This window comes from Liolophura sinensis, chromosome 10, assembly GCF_032854445.1.
Source record: "Liolophura sinensis isolate JHLJ2023 chromosome 10, CUHK_Ljap_v2, whole genome shotgun sequence".
Classification (NCBI taxonomy): Eukaryota; Metazoa; Mollusca; class Polyplacophora; order Chitonida; family Chitonidae; genus Liolophura; species Liolophura sinensis.
In genome coordinates, this window is record NC_088304.1 from 1,827,821 (window position 1) to 1,853,136 (window position 25,316).

The window sequence follows — 25,316 nt, forward strand, 5'->3', positions numbered from 1 at the left end:
ACAGTAACCATGCCAACTGAAGGGCTCGTACTGAAGGGACTTGTTTATACAGTAACCATGCCAACGAGCATGAGAACTCCTACTGAAGGTATGTGTTTATACAGTAACCATGCCAACGAGCATGAGAACTCGTATTGAAGGTACATGTTTATACAGTAACCATGCCAAGGAGCGTAAGAACTCATACTGAAGGTACGTGTTTATACAGTAACCATGCCAACGAGCATGAGAACTTGTACTGAAGGTACGTGTTTATACAGTAACCATGCCAAGGAGCGTAAGAACTCGTACTGAAGGTACGTGTTTATACTGTAACCATGCCAACGAGCATGAGAACTCGTACTGAAGGTACGTGTTTATACAGTAACCATGCCAACGAGCATGAGAACTCGTACTGAAGGTACGTGTTTATACAGTAACCATGCCAACAAGCATGAGAACTCGTACTGAAGGTACGTGTTTATACAGTAACCATGCCAACGAGCATGAGAACTCGTACTGAAGGTACGTGTTTATACAGTAACCATGCCAACGAGCATGAGAATTCGTACTGAAGGTACGTGTTTATACAGTAACCATCCCAAGGAGCGTAAGAACTCCTACTGAAGGGACTTGTTTATACAGTAACCATGCCAACGAGCATGAGAACTCGTACTGAAGGGACTTGTTTATACAGTAACCATGCCAAGGGGCACCAGAGCTTGCACTGAAGGTACGTGTTTGTACAGTAACCATGCCAAGGGGCACCAGAGCTCGCACTGAAGGTACGTGTTTGTACAGTAACCATGCCAACGGGCACCAGAGCTTGCACTGAAGGTACGTGTTTGCACGGTAACCATGCCAACGGGCACCAGAGCTCGCACTGAAGGTACGTGTTTGCACGGTAACCATGCCAACGGGCACCAGAGCTCGCACTGAAGGTACGTGTTTGCACGGTAACCATGCCAACGGGCACCAGAGCTCGCACTGAAGGTACGTGTTTGTACGGTAACCATGCCAACGGGCACCAGAGCTCGCACTGAAGGTACGTGTTTGTACGGCAACCATGCCAACGGGCACCAGAGCTCGCACTGAAGGTATCCATTGTGATTGAGATCGCTTGATCTTCCTCGATACATAGAGCTGGTCCTTGAGTTACCCTAATTTCTCAACCTTTTTGCAACTTTCAGTGCAATTTCTGCACATCTATGATAAGATATTGGAGACAACGTTCGTTGGATTGGCCAATTTCAGGGCTTCACAGAAAGGTATAATGTTATCAGTCTACACAGAATAATTCCTTGAGAATAGGGTTGAATAAACACCTTTCAAACATGCTTTTGAAGAATTACAGTAAATGACAGTGTGATTAAACTGTTCCCCGATTTGTTTACTTCTAAATGTATGGTGTGTAGTGGAAGTCATATGGATACACTGTTCCCCGATTTGTTTACATCTAAATGTATGGTGTGTAGTGGAAGCCATATGGATACGCTGTTCCCGGGTTTGTTTATTCATACAGGATTGTTTGTAGGGTTTGTACTTCTCACAGATTTCAAATCTCCTGGCTTTTTCCCAATCACAATTCACATGTCCAGGCAGTGTGGAATGCATACGCTAGACTTAGGCAAGCTTTCCAATTTAAAATGCCCATAATAGGGATAAACTGTTAGTCTTTCACATATTCATGTAAATGTGTCAAAGGCAAAAAACCACAATAGCACGAAGTAGGTGTCACATGAAAGATGAAATATTGTCCAGGAAAATAGTTTGATTTATTTTTTAAAATATTTTTTGACCTAGTGAAATGCATTTATATCTTTGGATTTTACTGTGGTCTTTTCTGACCATGTTGGGACAAGTGATGTCAATTCAGCTTTTTGCCTCTTGATGCACATAGATTACTATGTTTCATCATTCAAAATCTATCATCATTTAGAACTATGAATGCGTTCAACAAATAAACCTTGAAACGAACTGTTTCGAGCCAAAATATTGCTGACATCACTGATACCCTCAAAGTCCTACATAGAATCCTATGTTTTACATGCATTTTAGTTGGTCCCAACAGACCACCATAGAATCCTATGTTTTACATGCATTTTAGTTGGTCCCAACAGACCACCATAGAATCCTATGTTTTACATGCATTTTAGTTGGTCCCAACAGACCACCATAGAATCCTATGTTTTACATGCATTTTAGTTGGTCCCAACAGACCGCCATAGAATCCTATGTTTTACATGCATTTTAGTTGGTCCCAACAGACCACCATAGAATCCTATGTTTTACATGCATTTTAGTCAGTTGGAAAAATTCTGAAAAAAGAAACCAAATTATTTTCCTAAACAGTGTTTAATGGTCTTTCTGTGTTCTGTAAACAAAATTCAGGGCTTTTCCAGGCCCAGTTACAAGAAAAAACTGATTTTTAAATACAGGCCTGGAATAATTACTTTCAAATTCCAAGGTTTTCAAGGCCCTGTAGGAATTTGTTCATAAATGTAGATATGGTCAAAATAAATGTTGCCAAATCACAGGCCAGTCAATGACATGTATATTGCCCTCTCTCCTTGGTCAGGTTCTGGTGATGGACAGGTGTCAGTTTGAGGAACATCAGGAGAAGGAGGGCTGGAGTGATGTGGAGGAGGGGCAGGGGGAGGAGCAAGAGGAAGACAAGTTTACATTTGGTGAGTCACACATTTTCAGTCTAGTATCTGTATGGTGTGACTGGGTGGTGTGTCCTGTTTAGCATCTTTATAGTGTGACTGGGTGGTGTGTTCTGTCTAGCATCTGTATGGTGTGATCTGTCTAGTATCTGTATAGTGTGACTGGGTGGTGTGTCCTGTCTAGCATCTGTATAGTGTGACTGGGTGGTGTGTCCTGTCTAGTATCTGTATGGTGTGACTGGGTGGTGTGTCCTGTCTAGTATCTGTATAGTGTGACTGGGTGGTGTGTCCTGTCTAGTATCTGTAAGGTGTGACTGGGTGGTGTGTCCTGTCTAGCATCTGTATAGTGTGACTGGGTGGTGTGTTCTGTCTGGCATCTGTATGGTGTGATCTGTCTAGTATCTGTATAGTGTGACTGGGTGGTGTGTCCTGTCTAGCATCTGTATAGTGTGACTGGGTGGTGTGTCCTGTCTAGTATCTGTATGGTGTGACTGGGTGGTGTGTCCTGTCTAGTATCTGTATGGTGTGACTGGGTGGTGTGTCCTGTCTAGCATCTGTAAGGTGTAACTGGGTGGTGTGTCCTGTCTAGCATCTGTATGGTGTGTCCTGTCTAGTATCTGTATGGTGTGACTGGGTGGTGTGTCCTGTCTAGTATCTGTATAGTGTGACTGGGTGGTGTGTCCTGTCTAGTATCTGTAAGGTGTGACTGGGTGGTGTGTCCTGTCTAGCATCTGTATAGTGTGACTGGGTGGTGTGTTCTGTCTGGCATCTGTATGGTGTGATCTGTCTAGTATCTGTATAGTGTGACTGGGTGGTGTGTCCTGTCTAGCATCTGTATAGTGTGACTGGGTGGTGTGTCCTGTCTAGTATCTGTATGGTGTGACTGGGTGGTGTGTCCTGTCTAGTATCTGTATGGTGTGACTGGGTGGTGTGTCCTGTCTAGCATCTGTAAGGTGTAACTGGGTGGTGTGTCCTGTCTAGCATCTGTATGGTGTGTCCTGTCTAGTATCTGTATGGTGTGACTGGGTGGTGTGTCCTGTCTAGTATCTGTATAGTGTGACTGGGTGGTGTGACTGGGTGGTGTGTCCTGTCTAGTATCTGTATGGTGTGACTGGGTGGTGTGTCCTGTCTATCATCTGTATAGTGTGACTGAGTGGTATGTCCTGTCTAGTATCTGTATGGTGTGACTGGGTGGTGTGTCCTGTCTAGCATCTGTATAGTGTGACTGGGTGGTGTGTCCTGCCTAGTATCTGTAAGGTGTGACTGCGTGGTGTGTCATGTCTAGCATCTGTATAGTGTGACTGGGTGGTGTGTCCTGTCTAGCATCTGTATAGTGTAACTGGGTGGTGTGTCCTGTCTAGCATCTGTATAGTGTGACTGGGTGGTGTGTCCTGTCTAGCATCTGTATAGTGTGACTGGGTGGTGTGTCCTGTCTAGCATCTGTATAGTGTGACTGGGTGGTGTGTCCTGTCTAGCATCTGTATAGTGTAACTGGGTGGTGTGTCCTGTCTAGCATCTGTATAGTGTGACTGGGTGGTATGTCCTGTCTAGTATCTGTATGGTGTGACTGGGTGGTGTGTCCTGTCTAGCATCTATATAGTGTAACTGGGTGGTGTGTCCTGTCTAGTATCTGTATAATGTGACTGGGTGGTGTGTCCTGTCTAGCATCTGTATAATGTGACTGGGTGGTGTGTCCTGTCTAGTATCTGTAAGGTGTGACTGGGTGGTGTGTCCTGTCTAGTATCTGTAAGGTGTGACTGGGTGGTGTGTCCTGTCTAGCATCTGTATAATGTGACTGGGTGGTGTGTCCTGTCTAGTATCTGTTAGGTGTGACTGGGTGGTGTGTCCTGTCTAGTATCTGTAAGGTGTGACTGGGTGGTGTGTCCTGTCTAGTATCTGTATAGTGTGACTGGGTGGTGTGTCCTGTCTAGCATCTGTATAATGTGACTGGGTGGTGTGTCCTGTCTAGCATCTGTATAGTGTGACTGGGTGGTGTGTCCTGCCTAGTATCTGTAAGGTGTGACTGCGTGGTGTGTCATGTCTAGCATCTGTATAGTGTGACTGGGTGGTGTGTCCTGTCTAGCATCTGTATAGTGTAACTGGGTGGTGTGTCCTGTCTAGCATCTGTATAGTGTGACTGGGTGGTGTGTCCTGTCTAGCATCTGTATAGTGTGACTGGGTGGTGTGTCCTGTCTAGCATCTGTATAGTGTGACTGGGTGGTGTGTCCTGTCTAGCATCTGTATAGTGTAACTGGGTGGTGTGTCCTGTCTAGCATCTGTATAGTGTGACTGGGTGGTATGTCCTGTCTAGTATCTGTATGGTGTGACTGGGTGGTGTGTCCTGTCTAGCATCTATATAGTGTAACTGGGTGGTGTGTCCTGTCTAGTATCTGTATAATGTGACTGGGTGGTGTGTCCTGTCTAGCATCTGTATAATGTGACTGGGTGGTGTGTCCTGTCTAGTATCTGTAAGGTGTGACTGGGTGGTGTGTCCTGTCTAGTATCTGTAAGGTGTGACTGGGTGGTGTGTCCTGTCTAGCATCTGTATAATGTGACTGGGTGGTGTGTCCTGTCTAGTATCTGTTAGGTGTGACTGGGTGGTGTGTCCTGTCTAGTATCTGTATGGTGTGACTGGGTGGTGTGTCCTGTCAAGTATCTGTATAGTGTGACTGGGTGGTGTGTCCTGTCTAGCATCTGTATAATGTGACTGGGTGGTGTGTCCTGTCTAGTATCTGTAAGGTGTGACTGGGTGGTGTGTCCTGTCTAGTATCTGTATACTGTGACTGGGTGGTGTGTCCTGTCTAGCATCTGTGTAATGTGACTGGGTGGTGTGTCCTGTCTAGTATCTGTAAGGTGTGACTGGGTGGTGTGTCATGTCTAGTATCTGTATTGTGTGACTGGGTGGTGTGTCCTGTCTAGCATCTGTATAATGTGACTGGGTGGTGTGTCCTGTCTAGTATCTGTAAGGTATGACTGGGTGGTGTGTCCTGTCTAGTATCTGTAAGGTGTGACTGGGTGGTGTGTCCTGTCTAGTATCTGTAAGGTGTGACTGGGTGGTGTGTCATGTCTAGTATCTGTATTGTGTGACTGGGTGGTGTGTCCTGTCTAGCATCTGTATAATGTGACTGGGTGGTGTGTCCTGTCTAGTATCTGTAAGGTATGACTGGGTGGTGTGTCCTGTCTAGTATCTGTAAGGTGTGACTGGGTGGTGTGTCCTGTCTAGCATCTGTATGGTGTGACTGGGTGGTGTGTCCTGTCTAGTATCTGTATGGTGTGACTGGGTGGTGTGTCCTGTCTAGCATCTGTATAGTGTAACTGGGTGGTGTGTCCTGTCTAGTATCTGTATAGTGTGACTGGGTGGTGTGTCCTGTCTAGTATCTGTATGGTGTGACTGGGTGGTGTGTCCTGTCTAGCATCTGTATAGTGTAACTGAGTGGTGTGTCCTGTCTAGTATCTGTAAGGTGTGTCCTGTCTAGTATCTGTATGGTGTGACTGGGTGGTGTGTCCTGTCTAGTATCTGTATAGTGTGACTGGGTGGTGTGACTGGGTGGTGTGCCCTGTCTAGTATCTGTATCCTGTCTAGTATCTGTATCGTGTGACTGGGTGGTGTATCCTGTCAAGCATCTGTATAGTGTGACTGGGTGGTGTGCCCTGTCTAGTATCTGTATAGTGTGACTGGGTGGTGTGTCCTGTCTAGTATCTGTATAGTATGACTGGGTGGTGTGTCCTGTCTAGCATCTGTATGGTGTGACTGGGTGGTATGTCCTGTCTAGTATCTGTATAGTGTGACTGGGTGGTGTGTCCTGTCTAGCATCTGTAAGGTGTGACTGGGTGGTGTGTCATGTCTAGTATCTGGTATAGTGTGACTGGGTGGTGTGTCCTGTCTAGCGTCTGTATAGTGTGACTGGGTGGTGTGTCCTGCCTAGTATCTGTAAGGTGTGACTGGGTGGTGTGTCATGTCTAGCATCTGTATAGTGTGACTGGGTGGTGTGTCCTGTCTAGTATCTGTATAGTGTAACTGGGTGGTGTGTCCTGTCTAGCATCTGTATAGTGTGACTGGGTGGTGTGTCCTGTCTAGTATCTGTATGGTGTGACTGGGTGGTGTGTCCTGTCTAGTATCTGTATGGTGTGACTGGGTGGTGTGTCCTGTCTAGTATCTGTATAATGTGACTGGGTGGTGTGCCCTGTCTAGTATCTGTATGGTGTGACTGGGTGGTGTGTCCTGTCTAGCATCTGTATAGTGTGACTGGGTGGTGTGGCCTGTCTAGCATCTATATGGTGTGACTGGGTGGTGTGTCCTGTCTAGTATCTGTATAGTGTGACTGGGTGGTGTGTCCTGTCTAGTATCTGTATGGTGTGACTGGGTGGTGTGTCCTGTCTAGTATCTGTATGGTGTGACTGGGTGGTGTGTCCTGTCTAGCATCTGTATAGTGTGACTGGGTGGTGTGTCCTGTCTAGTATCTGTAAGGTGTGACTGGGTGGTGTGTCCTGTCTAGCATCTGTATAATGTGACTGGGTGGTGTGTCCTGTCTAGTATCTGTATGGTGTGACTGGGTGGTGTGTCATGTCTAGTATCTGTAAGGTGTGACTGGGTGGTGTGCCCTGTCTAGTATCTGTATAATGTGACTGGGTGGTGTGTCATGTCTAGCATCTGTATAGTGTGACTGGGTGGTGTGTCCTGTCTAGTATCTGCATAATGTGACTGGGTGGGGTGTCCTGTGTGTATACTGTGGCTGGGCATGCACGTATCTGTATACTGGGTGGGGTGTCCTGTCTGTATATTGTGACAGGGTAGATGCCCTGTCTGTGTACTGTGACCGAGTGGGGGTGTGCATGCTGGTGTCTGTATACTGGGTGGGGTGTCCTGTCTGTATATTGTGACAGGGTAGGTGCCCTGTCTGTTGTCTGTGTACTGTGACCAGGTGGGGTGTCAGTATACTTTGACTGGGTGGGGTGTCCTGTGTGTATACTGTGGCTGGGCAGGTGCCCTGTCTGTTGTCTGTGTACTCTGACCAGGTGGGGGGTCAGTATACTTTGACTGGGTGGGGTGTCCTGTGTGTATACTGTGGCTGGGCGGGTGCCCTGTCTGTTGTCTATGTACTGTGACCGGGTGGGGGGTCAGCATACTTTGACTGGGTGGGGTGTCCTGTGTGTATGCTGTGGCTGGGCAGGTGCCCTGTCTGTTGTCTGTGTACTGTGACCGGGTGGGGGCTCAGTATACTTTGACTGGGTGGGGTGTCCTGTGTGTATACTGTGGCTGGGCAGGTGCCCTGTCTGTGTACTGTGACCGGGTGAGGGGTCAGTATACTTTGACTAGGTGGGGTGTCCTGTGTGTATACTGCGGCTGGGCAGGTGCCCTGTCTGTTGTCCGTGTACTGTGACCGGGTGGCGGGGTCAGTATACTTTGACTGGGTGGGGTGTCCTGTGTGTATACTGTGGCTGGGCAGGTGCCCTGTCTGTGTACTGTGATTGGGTGGGGGGTCAGTATACTTTGACTGGGGGGGGGGGGGGGTGTCCTGTGTGTATACTGTGGCTGGGCAGGTGCCCTGTCTGTTGTCCGTGTACTGTGACCGGGTGGGGGGGCAGTATACTTTGACTGGGTGGGGTGTCCTGTGTGTATACTGTGACTGGGCAGGTGCCCTGTCTGTGTACTGTGATTGGGTGGGGGGTCAGTATACTTTGACTGGGTGGGGTGTCCTGTCTGTATATTGTGACAGGGTAGGTGCCCTGTCTGTGTACTGTGACCGGGTGGGGGGTCAGTATACTTTGACTGGGTGGGGTGTCCTGTCTGTATATTGTGGTAGGGTAGGTGCCCTGTCTGTTGTCTGTGACCGGGTGGGGGGTCAGTATACTTTGACTGGGTGGGGGGGTCAGTATACTTTGACTGGGTGGGGTGTCCTGTTAGTATATTGTAACAGGGTAGGTGCCCTGTCCGTGTACTGTGACCGGGTGGGGGGTCAGTATACTTTGACTGGGTGGGGTGTCCTGTGTGTATACTGTGGCTGGGCAGGATGTCTTGTGGTATTTGTATACTGTGACCAGGGCATGCTGGTGTCTGTATACTGGGTGGGTTGTCCTGTCTGTATATTGTGACAGGGTAGGTGCCCTGTCTGTTGTCTGTGACCGGGTGGGGGGTCAGTATACTTTGACTGGGTGGGGTGTCCTGTCTGTTGTCTGTGTACTGTGACCGGGTGGGGGGGTCAGCATACTTTGACTGGGTGGGGTGTCCTGTCTGTTGTCTGTGTACTGTGACTGGGTGGGGGGGTCAGTATACTTTGACTGGGTGGGGTGTATATGATTTTGGCGTATTTGGTACACCAAACATGTAGAAAGTATGATCATACACCAAAGAAGTATAAAATATGTCGTGCACGGAAGAAAAAGAAATCCAAAATCCGATTTCGTTTTTTTATTTTTTTTGTAGTCTATTTTTAGTATCAGATTCACTATTTTAGCATCCAACTTGCGAATTAATATAACCGAACGGTGACCTGTTTATTCTGTCAGCCCTTGTTGTTGAGCATGCTTTACCCAGCAAAATGGCTGTTGATTAAATGTCTGGCGGCGACGTGCAGGACAACAGTAGATGTAAAAGCACAAAGTCACTTTCAGTTAGAAATTCTTCAACAAGCACCCTTAATAAAGGATTACGGTGTGACAACCGGAAAATCCACATGATCAGTACAGGGAACTGGGCTACAACGTCTGTCAAACTCAATGAATTCAAGATATTTTAGGGTATCCATATGTGACATTTGTGGAAGTCTGCAATTTTTTGTCACTGCGCAATAAGCAAACTTGTCAAGAAAAGCCGGATCACAGAAAATGTACAGAGCACATCAGAGATTATTATTCACCAGCTAAACCTGCTAGATTCTTTATAACCCCATTATCTTGAAGTAGAACATGCAGAATTGTCCTGTTAATGACCCAAACTAACACACAATTCATACCTTTTGTTTCCCTCTAGTGCAGCTTAGCCCCTTATTTGGAAATTCCTGACATCTCTGTTTAGTGACAAACGTAAAAGGTTTCTGGAATTTGAACTTTTTTGCATTGGTGTTTTCATTTGAAGTGATTTTTAAGAAGGGTTAAAATATATCTGCTGTATTGTTGTTGCTCGATTTTGTACACATAAAATTTGATTTGTACACATAAACATGAGTATTTGTACACATTACATTCATTAGGGGTAGGAACATCTGTGTGTCATGTCTGCATACTGGGATTGGGTGGGGTGTCCAGTCTGGTGTCGGCATACTCTGACTGGGCAGGGTGTCTGGTCTGGCATCTGTATACTGTGACTGGTCGAGATGTCAATACAATGTCACTGGTGAGGTGTCATGTTTGGTGTCTAAACTGTGACAGTGTGGGGCATCATGTCTGGTGTCTATACTGGGACTGGCTGAGACGTCAATACAATGTCACTGGTGAGGTGCCATGTTTGGTGTCTATGCTGTGACTGGGTGGGAAGTCATGTTTGATGAGTCGTCATCTAAGTTTTCTGATGAGAAAGGATAGTTAGCCTGTAAGGTGTGCGACAGGCTAAATGTGTAACTTCAGTGTGTTGCTAAACACCATGCCAGCAAGCAAATAAACCCTCAGGAATAGCACACAAACTAAAACGTTTGTAATTCCTTCTTCTGCTTCAGGTAAAATGAAGCGTCTTCCTGCAGATTGGAAACAGCTGTTAGAAAAGTAAGTCTGTTTCTCCTACCAAGGAGGGTACATGTAAGTCTCCTCTGAGAAGTCAAGCTGACACAGACATTCTCATTCTCTCTATGCTCACTTTACATAACATCACTGCCAGCATTGGCAAGTTTAAGCAGCATCTACTGATAATGAAATGGTTTAAAAGTTCAGAACACAAGTCCACACCAACACATAGTTTATCAAAGTGATGACAGTGGAACATGAATATGTGGGCGCGTCATAAATCAGTAGACCAATCTGAATAGGGAAGTTTTGAGTTGGAACTATGTTGTTTGCGAAGGTAAGAACAGTCCTGTATCGTGTCAAAAATGTTAGGCAACATCCGTGTACATTAATTTACCCATCACTAGTCACATTGTGTTCCATATGCACAGATGACACCTCATTCCTTTAGAAACATTCAGCTCCTCAATTTTCTCCATCATTTGTCTACCAAAAAATAACTTTTTGCAAAGCTTTTTTCAGACACCCATGTCACAGTAAATGTGATTCCGCAGTAGTTGTCTAACATTTTTGACAGGTCACATGATACAGTATAGGACTATTTTACCTTTAGAGTTTGAAGTGGAAACTTTCCCGTCGCTGGATGTTATCACTCCATAGCACTGCGTGGTGTTGTAATCGTTTTTTTATGATTACGAGAAAAGAAGAGGTCGCAAAACTAGACTTCATTCCACCTTATAACCAGCCTCTCATCATAAGGGTAACAGAAATGTTCAGTAGTATGATAACACACACATCTGGTGCAAATAACAACAAAGTACCATGTCCTCATTTTTCACACAGTTCATGCAATACAAAAAACGCCATGAATTTCCTTCAAAATACTACGGGCCGACATGAACAAGACTGACAACATACAAATCTCACTTGAAAGCCTGATTTTGCAGTACACAAATTTCAGGCCCCTCATTCCCTAGTTTTATGTTGCAGAGCATGCAAGTCTTGTTTGTCCAACTATCCGAAGAGTGAAGAAGACCGGAGTGGTATTGATGGCAGCACCAAGGGGAGCAACTCTCGTCAAATCTATTCACACTACACCAGAATGGGCCAAAGAAAAATACTACAGAAACTTGTCAACAGCGTGTCATAAGAAATAAAAGTTTTAAGAAACATTTCTTGATTTGGTATTTTTTGATTGCGTAGAAGACATTGCACAGTAAATATTGCATATGGCATGGAGTGGGTTATCATTTCCACCATTCACAAGATTCTGTATTCTGTTATTTATATTTTCACAATATCATGATTTTGTGCGTTCAGAAGTTTAAGCACTGTTTTTAGGGGTCTTGTTGCATGACGCAAGAATGTTTAAGTGGACTACTCTTGTATTGACGTCATTTTGTTGGACCTTTACATATACGATAGTTTTTAAAAGGTCTGCAATTAAATTCTTTTGTATTCCCATGCATTTAAGTTTCTGACCAATGAGGAATGTGGCCCTTAATTTCTGTTTACCCAATGGGAGACTTGAGGATAGTAGAACGCATCGTTTTCCCTCTGCGACTTCATATATGTTGTATGAGAACACTTACACCTAAAATTGTGATGTAATAAAGAAAAGAACAAATGAGTTCACAGCTTTGGACAGTCTTGATACAGAAGAGTTCCCCACAGGGAGACAATACCGCAAAATTATTGCATAAGTAATTCTAACTGAATTTTCCTCAAATAGCCATCTTATGCACCGTCAGCAAAGGCCACTTTCAGTGACTTGTGATGTCTGTTTTAACGCAATTAAATCTGTCTCTTTCAATCTGAAAAACAAAATAATTTTGAAGTTTATGCAGAATGGATGCTTACATTTCATTCATACCCAAAGCAGGTGTGACACCAATCATGACAAAAAGATTGAATATATATAGTCATGGTGTGTCAATGTGCGTCATCCAGATGTAGTAACTAATTTTGACGCAGTAAGCATATTCTTGTGCGGCAGCTTAGAAAACAGTCTGCCGTTTTGATGTGGATATAAGAACTTGTGCAAGTCACAGACAAGAATTCTAGCATAATCTGTTCACAAGTATTTAAGCCTACAGCATGCACTGTTACTTTATTACGATACGCACAAGTCCTGATACTAAAATTTTCCAGTATTGTCTGTTGTCATCCACTACTTTGTGAAACTGGGCCCGGGTTTTCTCGTACAAGTGCAAGGTGATGTAATGTGGTAAAGTTCGGTTGTTCTTGGGGCAACCATGCCAAAAGGTTTAGTTCCAGCATTGCCACCCGATACTTTGCTATTCCCCCTGCCATTTTTATCGTATTGATAACATAATATAATATAAGTAAATATATTGTACAGGTGTATCGAGAATAATCTTTCATTCTCACCTTGTATAAATTGAATTCTTTGATGAAATGCACGTAGACATTTTTGTGGCAGTTGTGACTTACCAAATCTGTAATTTGCCGACATCAAAACGGAAAGAAAACCTAAGCACGTCCTTGTGAATCCAAATGAACAATTCTGTAAATTTAACTTCACCACACAAAGATGACTTTTCTCTAAGGTTGGACTGATGTATTCAGTATTTTATATTCATAACATTACGATGGATTTTAACAACATGTAAACCAGACAGATTTTGCACTTCTGCAAGATGGAGCATATCTCAATAGACCAAAGTAACCTCTTAACAATCGTTTAATATTACAAAAGACTTTTTAGATACTGTTCCAGTACCCAACCACAAGCTCGTGTAGATTATCAATACTTAACTGACATTGAACATATTTGATTTCACGAAGAAATTTAGACACACAAAAAAAACAAAACAAATTCTGACAGTTATAGCTCCTTTTCAACCGTTTACCGGCTGCTAGACTTCTTTACTGGCTTTAATTCAAAAGCCTGTAAATAAAGTGCTAAACCCCCCAAAAAATAATAAAAAAAAACAAAACAAAACAAAACAAAAAAACCCCCATGAAGTCCTGGTAATAATGCAGGCACATTATGGCTAAGTAGGCTTAGCCGTTCTGGTAACATGTTAATGTGGGGGGAACCTTAGAAGAGATAGAAGGTATAAAATCCAGTGTGCATGGACTCCACAGGAGTCAAAGGTGAACTGCCCTGTCCACAACTGAATCTAAATTCATTCCAGTTGTTTAGGAGAAAAACAGTGGAATATTCAAACAACAGGACATACCGGTGGTACTTTCTGCAATGCTTCATAGTCAAGCAAACTTCGGTTCTCTAACTTTTATAAATGAAGATGAATTCATTCAGTTAGTGGAAACGGACGGACAAACATGACTACATATAAGACTATACCCTTTGGCCAAAATGCAATAAGATGCAGGAAGCAATATCTGACTAAATTACAAGATAGAGAACTGATACCTTTACTATCCCTGCAAACAGGCTGTGGTATTTGCTATGCTTCAACTATCATCGCACCACTAATCTCAACGTGCAGAAGCTATAAATTCTACCCGATTGTATCTAACTGTCTGCTTGCATGTCCCAATCACTTGACACCACGTTTTCAAGCGAGTCCCCTCAGAACAGTCTGCAAAATATCAATGATCTTCAAACTGAACAAGCAATTAAATTTCGGGTAATACAACATGCAGAATACCACCTGTAAACCCAGTTGCATTCTGTTCACAACAAAGTAACATTAATATTGTGAAATGTTCGGCTTTTCAGAAGAGTAAAATGCTCAGAAATCAACGGTTCTTGTCGGCTAGAATTCTAAGAAGCGATCAAGTAAGCTGTCATTAACACATTGCAGGCTTACAGATGAAATATGCTCCAGTACATGTGAAAATACAAAGTTCATACACGTAAATAAACCCTGAAGGAAGATCACTTGCTTCGGAGAAGTCATCTTGGCATCTTACAAATACTGTCAGTTCATGGATTCATGGATTGCTGAACTGGACACGAATTCTTGATTCTGATACCATGAAAATTATAAACACACCTACAAAGACTTCTGGAACAAGTATTCTTTATGGAGTTCACTCCCTTTGTCCAGGGCTTCAAGTCTGATCCCACACAATGGCTGACAATGAGAAGTTTCAAGTTTAAAATCCAAGACTGTATCAGACCTCTTCAGCAGGTTTTGGGGTGGGTGTGACATTTTGACTGGCACTGTCTCCTGTCCCGCCCTTTTCCGGGACAGCATCACCCTTGTCCTTAACTGTCAGTTCACCAAGTTTTTCAGTCACAGTATCTTCTGATTCCTCTGGTTTCCCATTTGTTTGACGTGCAGCCTCTTTGTCTTTGTCTTCAGTTTCTGTTTTCAGCTCCTTCTCACCATCTAAGGAAAATGCAAATAGATGAATTTAATACATTCCTTCAGCATTAATTAGAGATCTGATGTTCAAAATAAAAAAGCTTTAAATGAAGATACGAATGCAAGTATTAAAACAAATAAAAGCTCCCTCTCACATTTTTTTTCTGAACACTCATTTTCGTTAAAAAATCAGCAACCCTTATATTAATGACAGATCATGCCACAGGTTGTCTCTAGCCTTTTCAGTCTTTCAGAAAGGCAGAAATACAAAACAGAACTAAATTTCTACCATAGTTTGCATGAAGTGAAAACCTTGCCGTACTATGCTGCATGTGAAAATTCTGCCCTAGCCAGCAATACCTGCCCATGTCAGCACCTTGTGAATATGCGAGTTGCTAGACCTTTCGGTTTGACCAAATATCAAAGTTGGGCTGCGAAGTTCAAATGGCTCTGCTTGCTTATAACCCAAGTACACCACAAATGATGAAATTGCATGGTCTGATCCAGCAAGAGCTGGGCTTGTACCTACAAACTGAGTGCCAGCACTGGCTTTACTTACTCTCTTTGGCTTGTGTCAGAAGGTCTACCATTAACTGCTTGGATTCATCAAATACTTTCTTGAACTTCTGAGCATCTGGAATTTTAAGCAAGGCATAAGTTGAATAACTATGAACAAACACTACACGCAACATTCATTCTAAACAAATCAAAATGAAAGTAAATATTTCACATTTTCATTTTAAAGAAATATATTAGCCACAGATTGTCCTGCTTGCCATTAAGATAGGTTTGGAACATGCTGAGAAAAATGTCCAAATGCATACTCATCATGTTGGTTATAACATGATACATGTTATATGTTCACTTTACACCATTTGCACCAGATGTTTACTAATGGTCATTTTAGTGGGTTAGTGGCTATAACATATTCACACTGGACCCACTGTTGAACCAATAGTAATGCACACATCAAATGATGTCCTGGAGCGTGTGGATATACTGCATGGACAAGAGCAATCAACTGTCTGCGATTGCTTTGTTTATTTCATAAAAACTCAATACAAAATTGACCAAACACTCAACTCCTTGATTTTTAAGAAAATGACCTGAACCAACCCCTCCACTCCCTACCTCCGACAAACAGTGGATACATTTGATTCTAGTTATCCAATTTGTAGATTTTCTGTGAAGATGCTCTCATATTTATCTGCAAAATGTTTGTGTGAAAAATCTACATGTATGCTGCACAAAAACACCAGTCTCAACCTGAGAGGACAACTGATTGTTTTCAAAAAAAAAAAACAAAGCATTGAACACGACCTTATGACAGATCCTATGTAATAAACCACTGCACAGACACTTCTACACCCTTGGATACAACATTTATGCGTTAACTTTCAAATCAACACAAACTTTGTTGAATCTCTTGTAGAACACAACAGCTTACACCAGCACACAGTCTTCAGTCAGCTACTTGCTTTCTGCACTGCCAAATCATGTGACCCGTACCTCAGCTGTGACAGAATCTACTGTAGAACAGTTTTACACCCATACTCACTTTCTGCACTGCCAAATCATGTGACCCGTACCTCAGCTGTGACAGAATCTACTGTAGAACAGTTTTACACCCATACTTACTTTCTGCACTGCCAAATCATATGACCCGTACCTCAGCTGTGACAGAATCTACTGTAGAACAGTTTTACACCCATACTTACTTTCTGCACTGCCAAATCATATGACCCGTACCTCAGCTGTGACAGAATCTACTGTAGAACAGTTTTACACCCATACTTACTTTCTGCACTGCCGAAGCGTATGGCGAGGAGTTCAGCTTTGGATTCGTCGTCGGCAAAGTCTGCAGGTGTGCTCCAGACCCAGGCTCGTTCACTACCGCAGTTAGCCTTTAGATTCATCTGAGGCAACACTGAAACAAGGCATTCACACCAGCAGTGTTAATGGAGATCTCATACAGTCCAAAACTATAAATCAATGAACTCCTTCATTCTTCCTTTTATTATGTCAAAACTATCGGTGTATGTGTGCTCATAGAGCAGCTTGCAGCATCAACAAAGAAAACGATGTGTTCTACACTTTTTCAATACTTTCATATTTCTCATATTCCATTCACCGATGGTTTAATGCTACTTTACAAAATCTGGGTTTCACTCACTGCCCAGTTCTATTAGTGACTTCAACCTTGCACTGTCAAGCCTCACAATAACAACATAACCCAGAGGTAGCCTTACCAGAATCTGCCACACACACATATCAATATGTGTTACCACACAATATCACCACCACTTGGGAACTAGAATTTACTTTATTTGTCAATGGCCAGCATTATGGTGGAAGGACACCCATGGCCATCTGCCGGTTGCTGGCAGACCTTCTCAAGTATGGCCGGAGAGAAAGCCAACATGAGCTGGACTTGAACTCAGAGCAACCACATTGGTGAAAGGCTCCTGGACAATTGAATTGTGGTGGCATGTGGTGGCCACCGAGGCCCCACTAGAACTTACAGAATGGAACACAAATATGGTGGGCTGGCAAATTAGTGCCCCAACAGTCCTTTACTAAAAGGGCATTGATTTATCAGCAAACTGAAAGGACCAATTACGTCTCACAAACGGTTGATTTTAAAAGGACAAGCAATGTGCATGTATGAGGATTCAAATGTTTCATCACCTTTTACATAAAACTTTCGGTCAAAGAAAAAAAAAAAGAGTGTAAGGCAGCAGTCAGATATATGTGACATTCAACAGTGGGTTCAGTCCGCCCGTCACACAAAATCATCACAGGTGTGCCCTGATCTATTTCTGGTTCACCTTATTACATTGTGGTCTCACTAGGGATTACACATAACAATGGCAGGTTAGATTTACGTTTTAATGGGATACAATCATTAGTTCCACATTCATCCTTATATATACTTTTACAAGTTATTTTTACAAAATTTTCTAATTTTTATGGTACTCCCTATATGTGACACGGCCGCCAGCATTATGGTGGGTGGAAACTGGGCAGAGCCCAGGGAAAGTCCACAACCATCCGCAGGTTGCTGGTAAACCTTCCCATGTACAGCCAGAGAGGAAGCTAGCATGAGCTGGACTTGAACTTGCAGCGATCACATTGGTGGGAGGCTCCGGCGTCATTTTGCCGTGCTGGTGTGCTAACCCCCTCAGCCACGGAGGCCTGCCAGCCTTACTTAAATCCATATCCTGAACTCGAGCCTGTGGCCCCACTGGTAAAGGGTCTTATAGTCAAGACAAGTGCAAATAATGTCTTAACCATATTGGCTAGTGAGGCACCCTCATGCAGTATTCAACAGCACTCACCAAAATGATTTGCACACACTTTAAATGTCTTGTCTCTTCTCATCAGCAACCGGACATGGCCTTTCTCTTTGTGTTTTAAAAACTTCACGTCTCCAGTGCCCCTCTCCTTCCACTGTGCTGGATCCTCTGACGAATCGAAGCGGAAAAGTTTGGCACGAAGACGAAGGATTTCTTCTTCATCTTCTTCGAGCGTTTTCACGTCGATGGGGGGCAAGTGAATGATTGGCTCAAAATGTAGTTCTGGAGAGGAGCATTCTTCCTGACCATCGTCTGAATCAATCACCACAACATCTGGCTGAAGATAAGAAAAAGACATGGCCATGTACATCTTGATTTGGGGACGGACCCGATTCCGTAATTCTGGTCAATATGCCAATGGAACTAATATGGTTCAAATTTCCAACACTTGAACCGGTGGTTGTTTTCTAATCTGAGAGTACACTACTGTTGTATAATGTCACTACAAAGTCAAACGTGTACATCACTATTTGGTTTTGGGTCAATCTTAATTTTTTGATACTTTTGAACTTCTTTGGTAAAAGAATCTTTCTCACAGTACTGCCCTTCTAAAACATGTAATCTACCACAGTGAGCAATCAAAATTATTGCTTTGTGGAAATCCAAATGTTGTTGACAATTGGTGAAAAGTCCAAATATCGAACTCTGACCTGTAACTGTCTCAGTGGACACATACATGTACAATGTTTCACTATAGAATATCAATGTGTTTTGAACAAAAAAAAAATCCCCCCTAAAGTCCAATCCATAACAAGACAAGAACTGCAGCAGTTTTGCTCAAATTAAATGAAAACCTCTCAAAACTGTGGTACCTTGTTATAATGCCAGGTTTGGTACCCGACGTCACGTTGGCGGTATAGTCAGTTTGGCGGTACCATGAAGGTCTGCACATTGCATGTATGTACAATAAAGCACTAAGACAAGCAAATTCAAAGTTAAATTACTGTAAATCCCTCCTCACTGCTAATAGCGGAATGCAAAAACGTAGGTTGGCCAAGCACTGAATTACAGACATGGGGACCATCTACAAATTCAGAACCTTGACATTTAAAGCTTTTCAACGTCAGACACCAAAGGGGAAATACAATTATAGCTGAATATATTTAATTTTACCATGGTAACAAATGAATCATTTCATTTGAGCTTTCACCTTGCAACAGTCATCCCACTAGCAATCAATAGCTTTACGGTAAATGACCTATAGTTTCGCACGCGAGTTACTGTTGTTAACTTCCGCACAATCTGAGTTGGCGGCAAGATGACAGAAGAGAGTGATTAGCCCCTTGCCCATCTCATTACATCACACAGCACTTGGCAGCTCTGGCTGCCAATCCTCTCCATGTGGGGCCAAGTCAGTGACAGTGAGGTGTGCAGGTCTCCCAACTAGTAGGCCAACATGTCACATCTCTAAATATACCCTGAATTAAATCGAAGAAGTATCAAGACTGTCTATTACAAACCCCTTAAATTCCAAACAGTGTCTCAAGGCATGAGCACGCCAAACAAAATGCACAATGTATACTGCAGACGAATTGATTTTTTGGGTTAGGCCTACACGTGAAGTCACCTCACACCGTTATCTGGAGAATAGTTGTCTGCTGAGAACCCTCATCATGCAACGAATAGATGTATAAATGTATTTCAGCTAAGAACGAATTTCACCGAGAAATATCTGTCATCTTTCAGTGTCCATGTAATTCCAATTTAGTATGTCAGTCTACATGCATAGTTTTGTTTTAATGACCCCCACATTAAAGACCGAAAACAGTTTTAATAAACTGCCACGATTAACTTTGACCCCTTCATGCATGAAGGTGCATGTTTTATGATAACCAGTACGGAAAAATGCTCAGGTGTTGACAGGGACAGGTATTTTTTTGCCTTTCGTTAGCTAAAGTCACGCCATTAACCAGGATAACAGACACGTGGAGATTTCGAGACCTGTAGCTGTAAGTTGTCACTCTAAACCCAGTTTGAGTGATCATCTGCTGGTAATCGGCAAGCTCTGCATGCGTATTAATAGATATTTGACATGCCACTCCACATGTGCAAAGGTGGTCCGGGTGCTCCTCAATCTCCAGGAGTTTCCTCCTGAATTCCCTCTCATCATAAAATGGTGATCATAAAACAATCCAGGTTCACCTTTTGTGAAGTAACCTTTTATGTTCCAAATTCATTATGATTAAAATTGAGGAAAACATGAACTGTTGGTGGCAGGAGCATAGACTGACTGCTCAGTGAAGTGTGAGCTTGATTATTACATTCGGGGACTGTCCATGTAATCCCCTGACCAAAGCCTATGCTCTCGTGCGGCGACCAGTCAGTAAGAACCACAATCAACGAAGGGAATCCTGGGATACACTTTCCGAATCCCAGGGCAAAACTTTAGGTCATTTACAGTGTCTAATATTTAAAAGAGTTCTTTCATTACATGTTGGAAAACTTCATTGCCATTGCACATCTGTTCAATAAGTCTGAAAACAAAATGCTGCATGAGAGATAAAATAAGAAAATAAACCAGATTGATGACTGAAGTAAACAACTTCTGTATAAAGCAAGTGCAATGATTTGTGACCTATCATATTTCCACATGTAGGTGGCGCATTCGTGTAGGCTTAAGTGGCGCATAGAGTAACTTAAAGAGATAAATTAAAAAAAAAAAAAACCTCGTACCCATATAACGTTGTGCAGAGTAAATGGTTGTTATTCTGCCTGAAGCTGCTGATCGCTAACAGCGGACTTGATTGACTGAACTTAAATTTCATACAGCTTAGACAGTCTGTTATTCACAGTTCAAAAACTTGGTGAATTTCAATAAAATGATATAATGGCTGCCATGGCTTTCACAGCTCCGAGATCATTGCATCAGATATCTGTGACACTCAACAGAGGATTCAGTCCGCCCGTCACACAGCATCATCATATGCACGAGCAGAGCATGATCAGTTCAAAACCAGCAATGAATGAAATTTTACGACTAGTTTATTCTGCAAAGATTAGAATAAGCATATTAAGTTGATCAATTTGCATTTCAGTTTGAAATGTTTGTAACAGGTTTATAAGAGTTTCTGCAATAAGTGCACATGCATTGCTCCCTCTCCACCAAAAGTAACATACATGTTACAACAATTTTTAGAAATGTCAGGTAACAATAAATAAATAACGTACATTTGTGAGTCTAAAGCAAATAATTGGTTAACTGCAGTTCAACTTATTTAATCATCATGATTCTGAGGCAATTTGAATGTAGTCTGATCAGATATTTGTATACCGCAATACAGTGTAGCTTCGCTGTAGCGCGCCCCTTTGGGTACACATTCCTGAGCGCAAAATAGGCCACCTTGTGCTACTATGAAATGACCTTAGGACCCAGTATATAGGGCTACAGTCTCTCTTACCTACAGGTCATGATTTTGCAAAATGTGTTTTGTAAAATGCTTTCTTAATGTTTACTATAAACACATGAGATTTTTTGTTACCCAAGGATTCAACTAATACTCTACAGTACACAAGTTTTCCTGTACTGAACACAAGCATCTCAGCACCCTAGAAAGAGTCATATCCCATTACGCCTTGTATCGCGTAATCACAGGCCTGAGCTGATCTGCGGAACTCCGTGCATGTTAACCACTTCCACTCGCTGAATTCTAGTTCTAGATAAGGTAGTTTTATCCACTTTACTTTCAAATATTTTTAAACAAAAACGCTACAACATATTTCTTATCCAATTCATCCATATCTGCTCGTACCAGAAGTAACTTCATGGAACTTAAGATGTCTCAGATTCAAAATGGTTGATTTCAGACGACTGTTGACCTGATCATGCGACCGAGTTATAATGTATGTCATTCTAAATCAATGTATTAAATGAAAAAAAGAGGGAAAAAAAAAACAATAAGAAGCCATCTTCAAATGTTTGAGTGAGTTCATCAACTCTCACAAGACAGCATGCCAACAGGCGAAATCTCACTCCCTGTAGTTTCACATCTCGCATTATAGCCATTCAACAATCTGATTAAAGTTATCAGCATTTACTGAAAGTATACAAAAATTAATCCCTCCATGAGGTATGCCTGTCACAGTGAGCAAAATGTGTTCTGGAGTCCTGACGAAGCCACGCACGTGTGGAAATAATGCTGCAACAACAACGTCACATATCCGTTTGGAATCAAACTCACTTGGAAGGAAATGTACCTAGTTACAAGCTCTTCCATTAGTCCTAGAAAAATCCGTTTCTTTTTACTTATACTCACGTTTTATTCAAAACTTAAGCCTAACGTATCGAGTAACACATGAGCTACACATGAACAGAAGGAAATAAAGCAAATGATGTCGCGTTATATATGTATATTTGTTGGTGAAAAATCTTTATTTGTTTGCAGTTTTAGCCACTCTCACATTATACCCCATTGGATACAGAATTTCATGCGACATGCTTTTATATACATCTTTTACAGTAATAACTATATGTGAAAATAGAATGAAACTGGACATTTAGAAGAGCTGTCCCTATCTTGTCTTCTCTGCTCCTTGGTTTGGAAATATCTGCGACAGTACGCCATAATCGAAGATGGCAAACTATTTTAGAGGTCATACATTCTCTTGTTTGTTTTCATTTTACAGCTATAAGTGTAAAGGAGATCATTGTATTTTTAGTGAATTGTGTTGCTTTACACTACGTTTTGACAGTATACTTTCCAAGGGAAGGACTCCCTCGTTCAACAGCCATGGATACAACCACAAAGAAGAAAAATGACATTTTCATGCCTTCCACACTGTCTTTAAGAGATCCACAACACTTAAAGTGAGTGAGTAAGTGCTTGGGGTTTAACGTCGTACTCAACAATTTTTCAGTCATATGACGACGAAGGAATTCTTTGGGTGCATGTACATGTAATGTGCCTCCTTGTTGCAGGATGGATTTCCACCCCTCTTTTCTTTAGTGCTGCTTTACTGAGACGCCCGAGCCATTATACCGATACGGGTCAACCAGTCGTTGCACTATTCCCTTCATGCTGAACGCCAGACGAGGAAGTCACAACTTCCTCTTTTAAAGTCTTAGGTGTGTCTCGATCAAGGATTGATCCTGGATCTGCCGGTCCCAAAGTGGACGCTCCACCAACTGTGCTATCCGGGCCGGAAGTGCATGTGTGTACAGAGTTTCTTTAGTGTTTATTGCATGAGCTGCTGGGTTTATGGACCATACACTGACTATACTACATGTTCCGACAAAGAAACAAATGGTAGGAATTAAATCTAGGCACCGAGAGGTGGATTTAAATATTTTGCTTTGCCTCAGGTGGCTACTTCTACTCACCTCTTTATACTGGGCTGGCGGAGTCTCATAGCCACAAGGGCAACCAATGGTAAACCATACACTGATTCACACCACATCCGATCAGTCCTCTCTAAACAATGGCTGCGATCCATAACTTGTGTCAACTTTGGCTCTTACCTCTCAGCTCGCCCCCACACTCAACATCCCAGGTATACTCCATTTAGTAATGGTGCACCAGCCCCGTATTCACGACACGGCAACCCATTTCTATACAAGGCGGCCATTAGGCTTGTCTTTTCAGGTTTAACTCGCATGCACCATCTAGGAATGATAAATTTTCAAGACCCATAACTGTGGCGAAGGCAAAATGGCTGCTGCTTTAGTGATGACTTTGATGTGAATTTGGGTCTGGTGTGTGTGTACTAAGTGGAATATACGCGAGATGTTGCATGTGCAAGCCAGATGAAAGGCCCATAACTGTGGCGAAGGCAAAATGGCTGCTGCTTTAGCGATGACTTTGATGTGAATTTGGGTCTGGTGTGTCTGTAGTAAGTGGACTATACGTGAGATGTTGCGTGTGCAAGCGAGCTGAGCGGTAACAGCCTAAGTCGACACCAGTTTTGGATCACAGCCAGTGTTTAGAGAGGACATATGGGACATGGCATGAATCGGTGTATGGTTTACTATTGGTTGCCCCTGAGGCTGTGTTACTCCGCCAGCCAAGTATAAAGAGGGAAGATGAAGTAGCCATTCGAGGCTAATATTTTGCTGTAATTGCTGTAATGCCAAAAGCAGAGAATGAAGAAAGAATGACTAAGTGCTTCATGTAGTTGAAAAAGAAGCAAAGGTGGGATATTAAGCGGTAGCATTTTGTTGGGAAACTCAATACTTTTAAATGGATCGACTTCTGACGGAAACTGCAGCATACCATCGGACTTATCACGTTATCTGCTGCAAGTTTAGTAACAAATGCGGAGTACTCCTGGACAAGATGAATGCCAGATATTGAAAATGAACCAGGCTCCTAGTTTAGACAGTCCGCATTGCACAGACTTACTTTTCGTGACCAGTTTAGCACCGGATCATCCATATAATTGTAAATCGCTCAACATCACATTGCAAGAGTGATATATAAGGCTGATTTAGCGAGAAAGAATCAAAACACCGTTGTTGTTGTTTCAAATGAACGCTGCGATGGCATACTGGAAAATAAAAACGTTTTTCTGCTTCAGGAAATACTTGATCCTCAAAATAATACTCCTGACACGTAATGGCATTACTAAAGTATATGTATTAATTAAACTTACACTTTCTTTAGCCATTTAAAACCTCTGATGTACCAGGATAGACTTCAACACGAAATGCTTTTTCCCTCCGATCGCCTTCTTCCCGCGACGATTATCACGGCCACTTCCGGTTACCTTAATCCCATGTGAGTTGCCTTCCTTTGGAGTAACATATCCCTATAGACATACAAAAAGCATGTGCTTTTCGCATGTGTAAATGCGCTTGGCGTTTTCCGTCGTGCCTAAAGGATACATGAAACGGTTGGTTTTTTTTTCTTCTTAATACGGAATATATGGTGTGACTTAACATAGAGAAGTACAAAAACGCTGCTCAACTTTCTTCTTGGGGTTTATAAAGCTTTAAACTGCAGGTGTCATAACGCCCAGCTGTAAGTCCGGAAAACAAGTAGCCTGTTGTGGTGAGGTCAATACAATTTTTGTGTGGGGGGGTGGGGGGGGGGGGTGCGTCCCAAGAAACATAAAAGCATTGGACCAATATTGGCACGCTGACACGTATTCAATTGGGCCATTTGGGGAAACAATTATCGGACCAATACACGTTTTGCACAGTGGCGCGGCACTGGTCCAGTACTGGTTTGGGAATTTCACCATTATGTATCCATTTTTAAACATGCATTGGACCAGTGTAGTAATACATTGATTGGCCCAGAGTTGCATAAAGTTATTAGGCCAATACAGCGCCAATCTTTGTAAGAATAGGGCCAGTACAGTACATTTAGAATTGGGCCAATGTACTCTTTGCTCATAACTGGTCCTAAACAGATATAGTGAAG

The 25,316-nt window shown here is 42.7% G+C and overlaps 2 protein-coding genes across 2 annotated transcripts; one reads left to right on the top strand and one right to left on the bottom strand.

Moving 5' to 3' along the window:
- The first annotated feature begins 2,561 nt into the window (after positions 1-2,561).
- Positions 2,562-11,467, top strand: LOC135476142 (uncharacterized). The gene is made up of 3 exons (XM_064756063.1): positions 2,562-2,666; positions 10,298-10,343; positions 11,292-11,467. Exons 1-3 carry the CDS (start codon positions 2,567-2,569, stop codon positions 11,449-11,451), a joined length of 306 nt encoding a protein of 101 aa, XP_064612133.1. The 5' UTR covers positions 2,562-2,566; the 3' UTR covers positions 11,452-11,467.
- A 1,389-nt stretch (positions 11,468-12,856) lies between these two features.
- Positions 12,857-24,640, bottom strand: LOC135476377 (ran-specific GTPase-activating protein-like). Its single transcript, XM_064756380.1, has 5 exons — positions 24,544-24,640; positions 17,941-18,235; positions 16,401-16,529; positions 15,162-15,236; positions 12,857-14,626 (listed from the first exon to the last, which is right to left on the bottom strand). The coding sequence occupies exons 1-5, from the start codon at positions 24,556-24,558 to the stop codon at positions 14,409-14,411; spliced, it is 732 nt and encodes a 243-aa protein (XP_064612450.1). The 5' UTR covers positions 24,559-24,640; the 3' UTR covers positions 12,857-14,408.
- Positions 24,641-25,316: the final 676 nt, after the last annotated feature.

Excerpts from the sequence above, each read along its gene's own strand:
- LOC135476142 (XM_064756063.1), top strand. The coding sequence starts at position 2,567 with ATGGACAGGTGTCAGTTTGAGGAACATCAGGAGAAGGAGGGCTGGAGT. Across the intron at positions 2,667-10,297 it reads GGAAGACAAGTTTACATTTG|GTAAAATGAAGCGTCTTCCT; the intron begins GTGAGTCACACA and ends CTTCTGCTTCAG. Across the intron at positions 10,344-11,291 it reads TGGAAACAGCTGTTAGAAAA|AGCATGCAAGTCTTGTTTGT; the intron begins GTAAGTCTGTTT and ends TTTATGTTGCAG.
- LOC135476377 (XM_064756380.1), bottom strand. Across the intron at positions 16,530-17,940 it reads AGTGTGTGCAAATCATTTTG|TGTTGCCTCAGATGAATCTA; the intron begins GTGAGTGCTGTT and ends GCCTTGTTTCAG. Across the intron at positions 14,627-15,161 it reads TCTGACACAAGCCAAAGAGA|ATGGTGAGAAGGAGCTGAAA; the intron begins GTAAGTAAAGCC and ends CATTTTCCTTAG.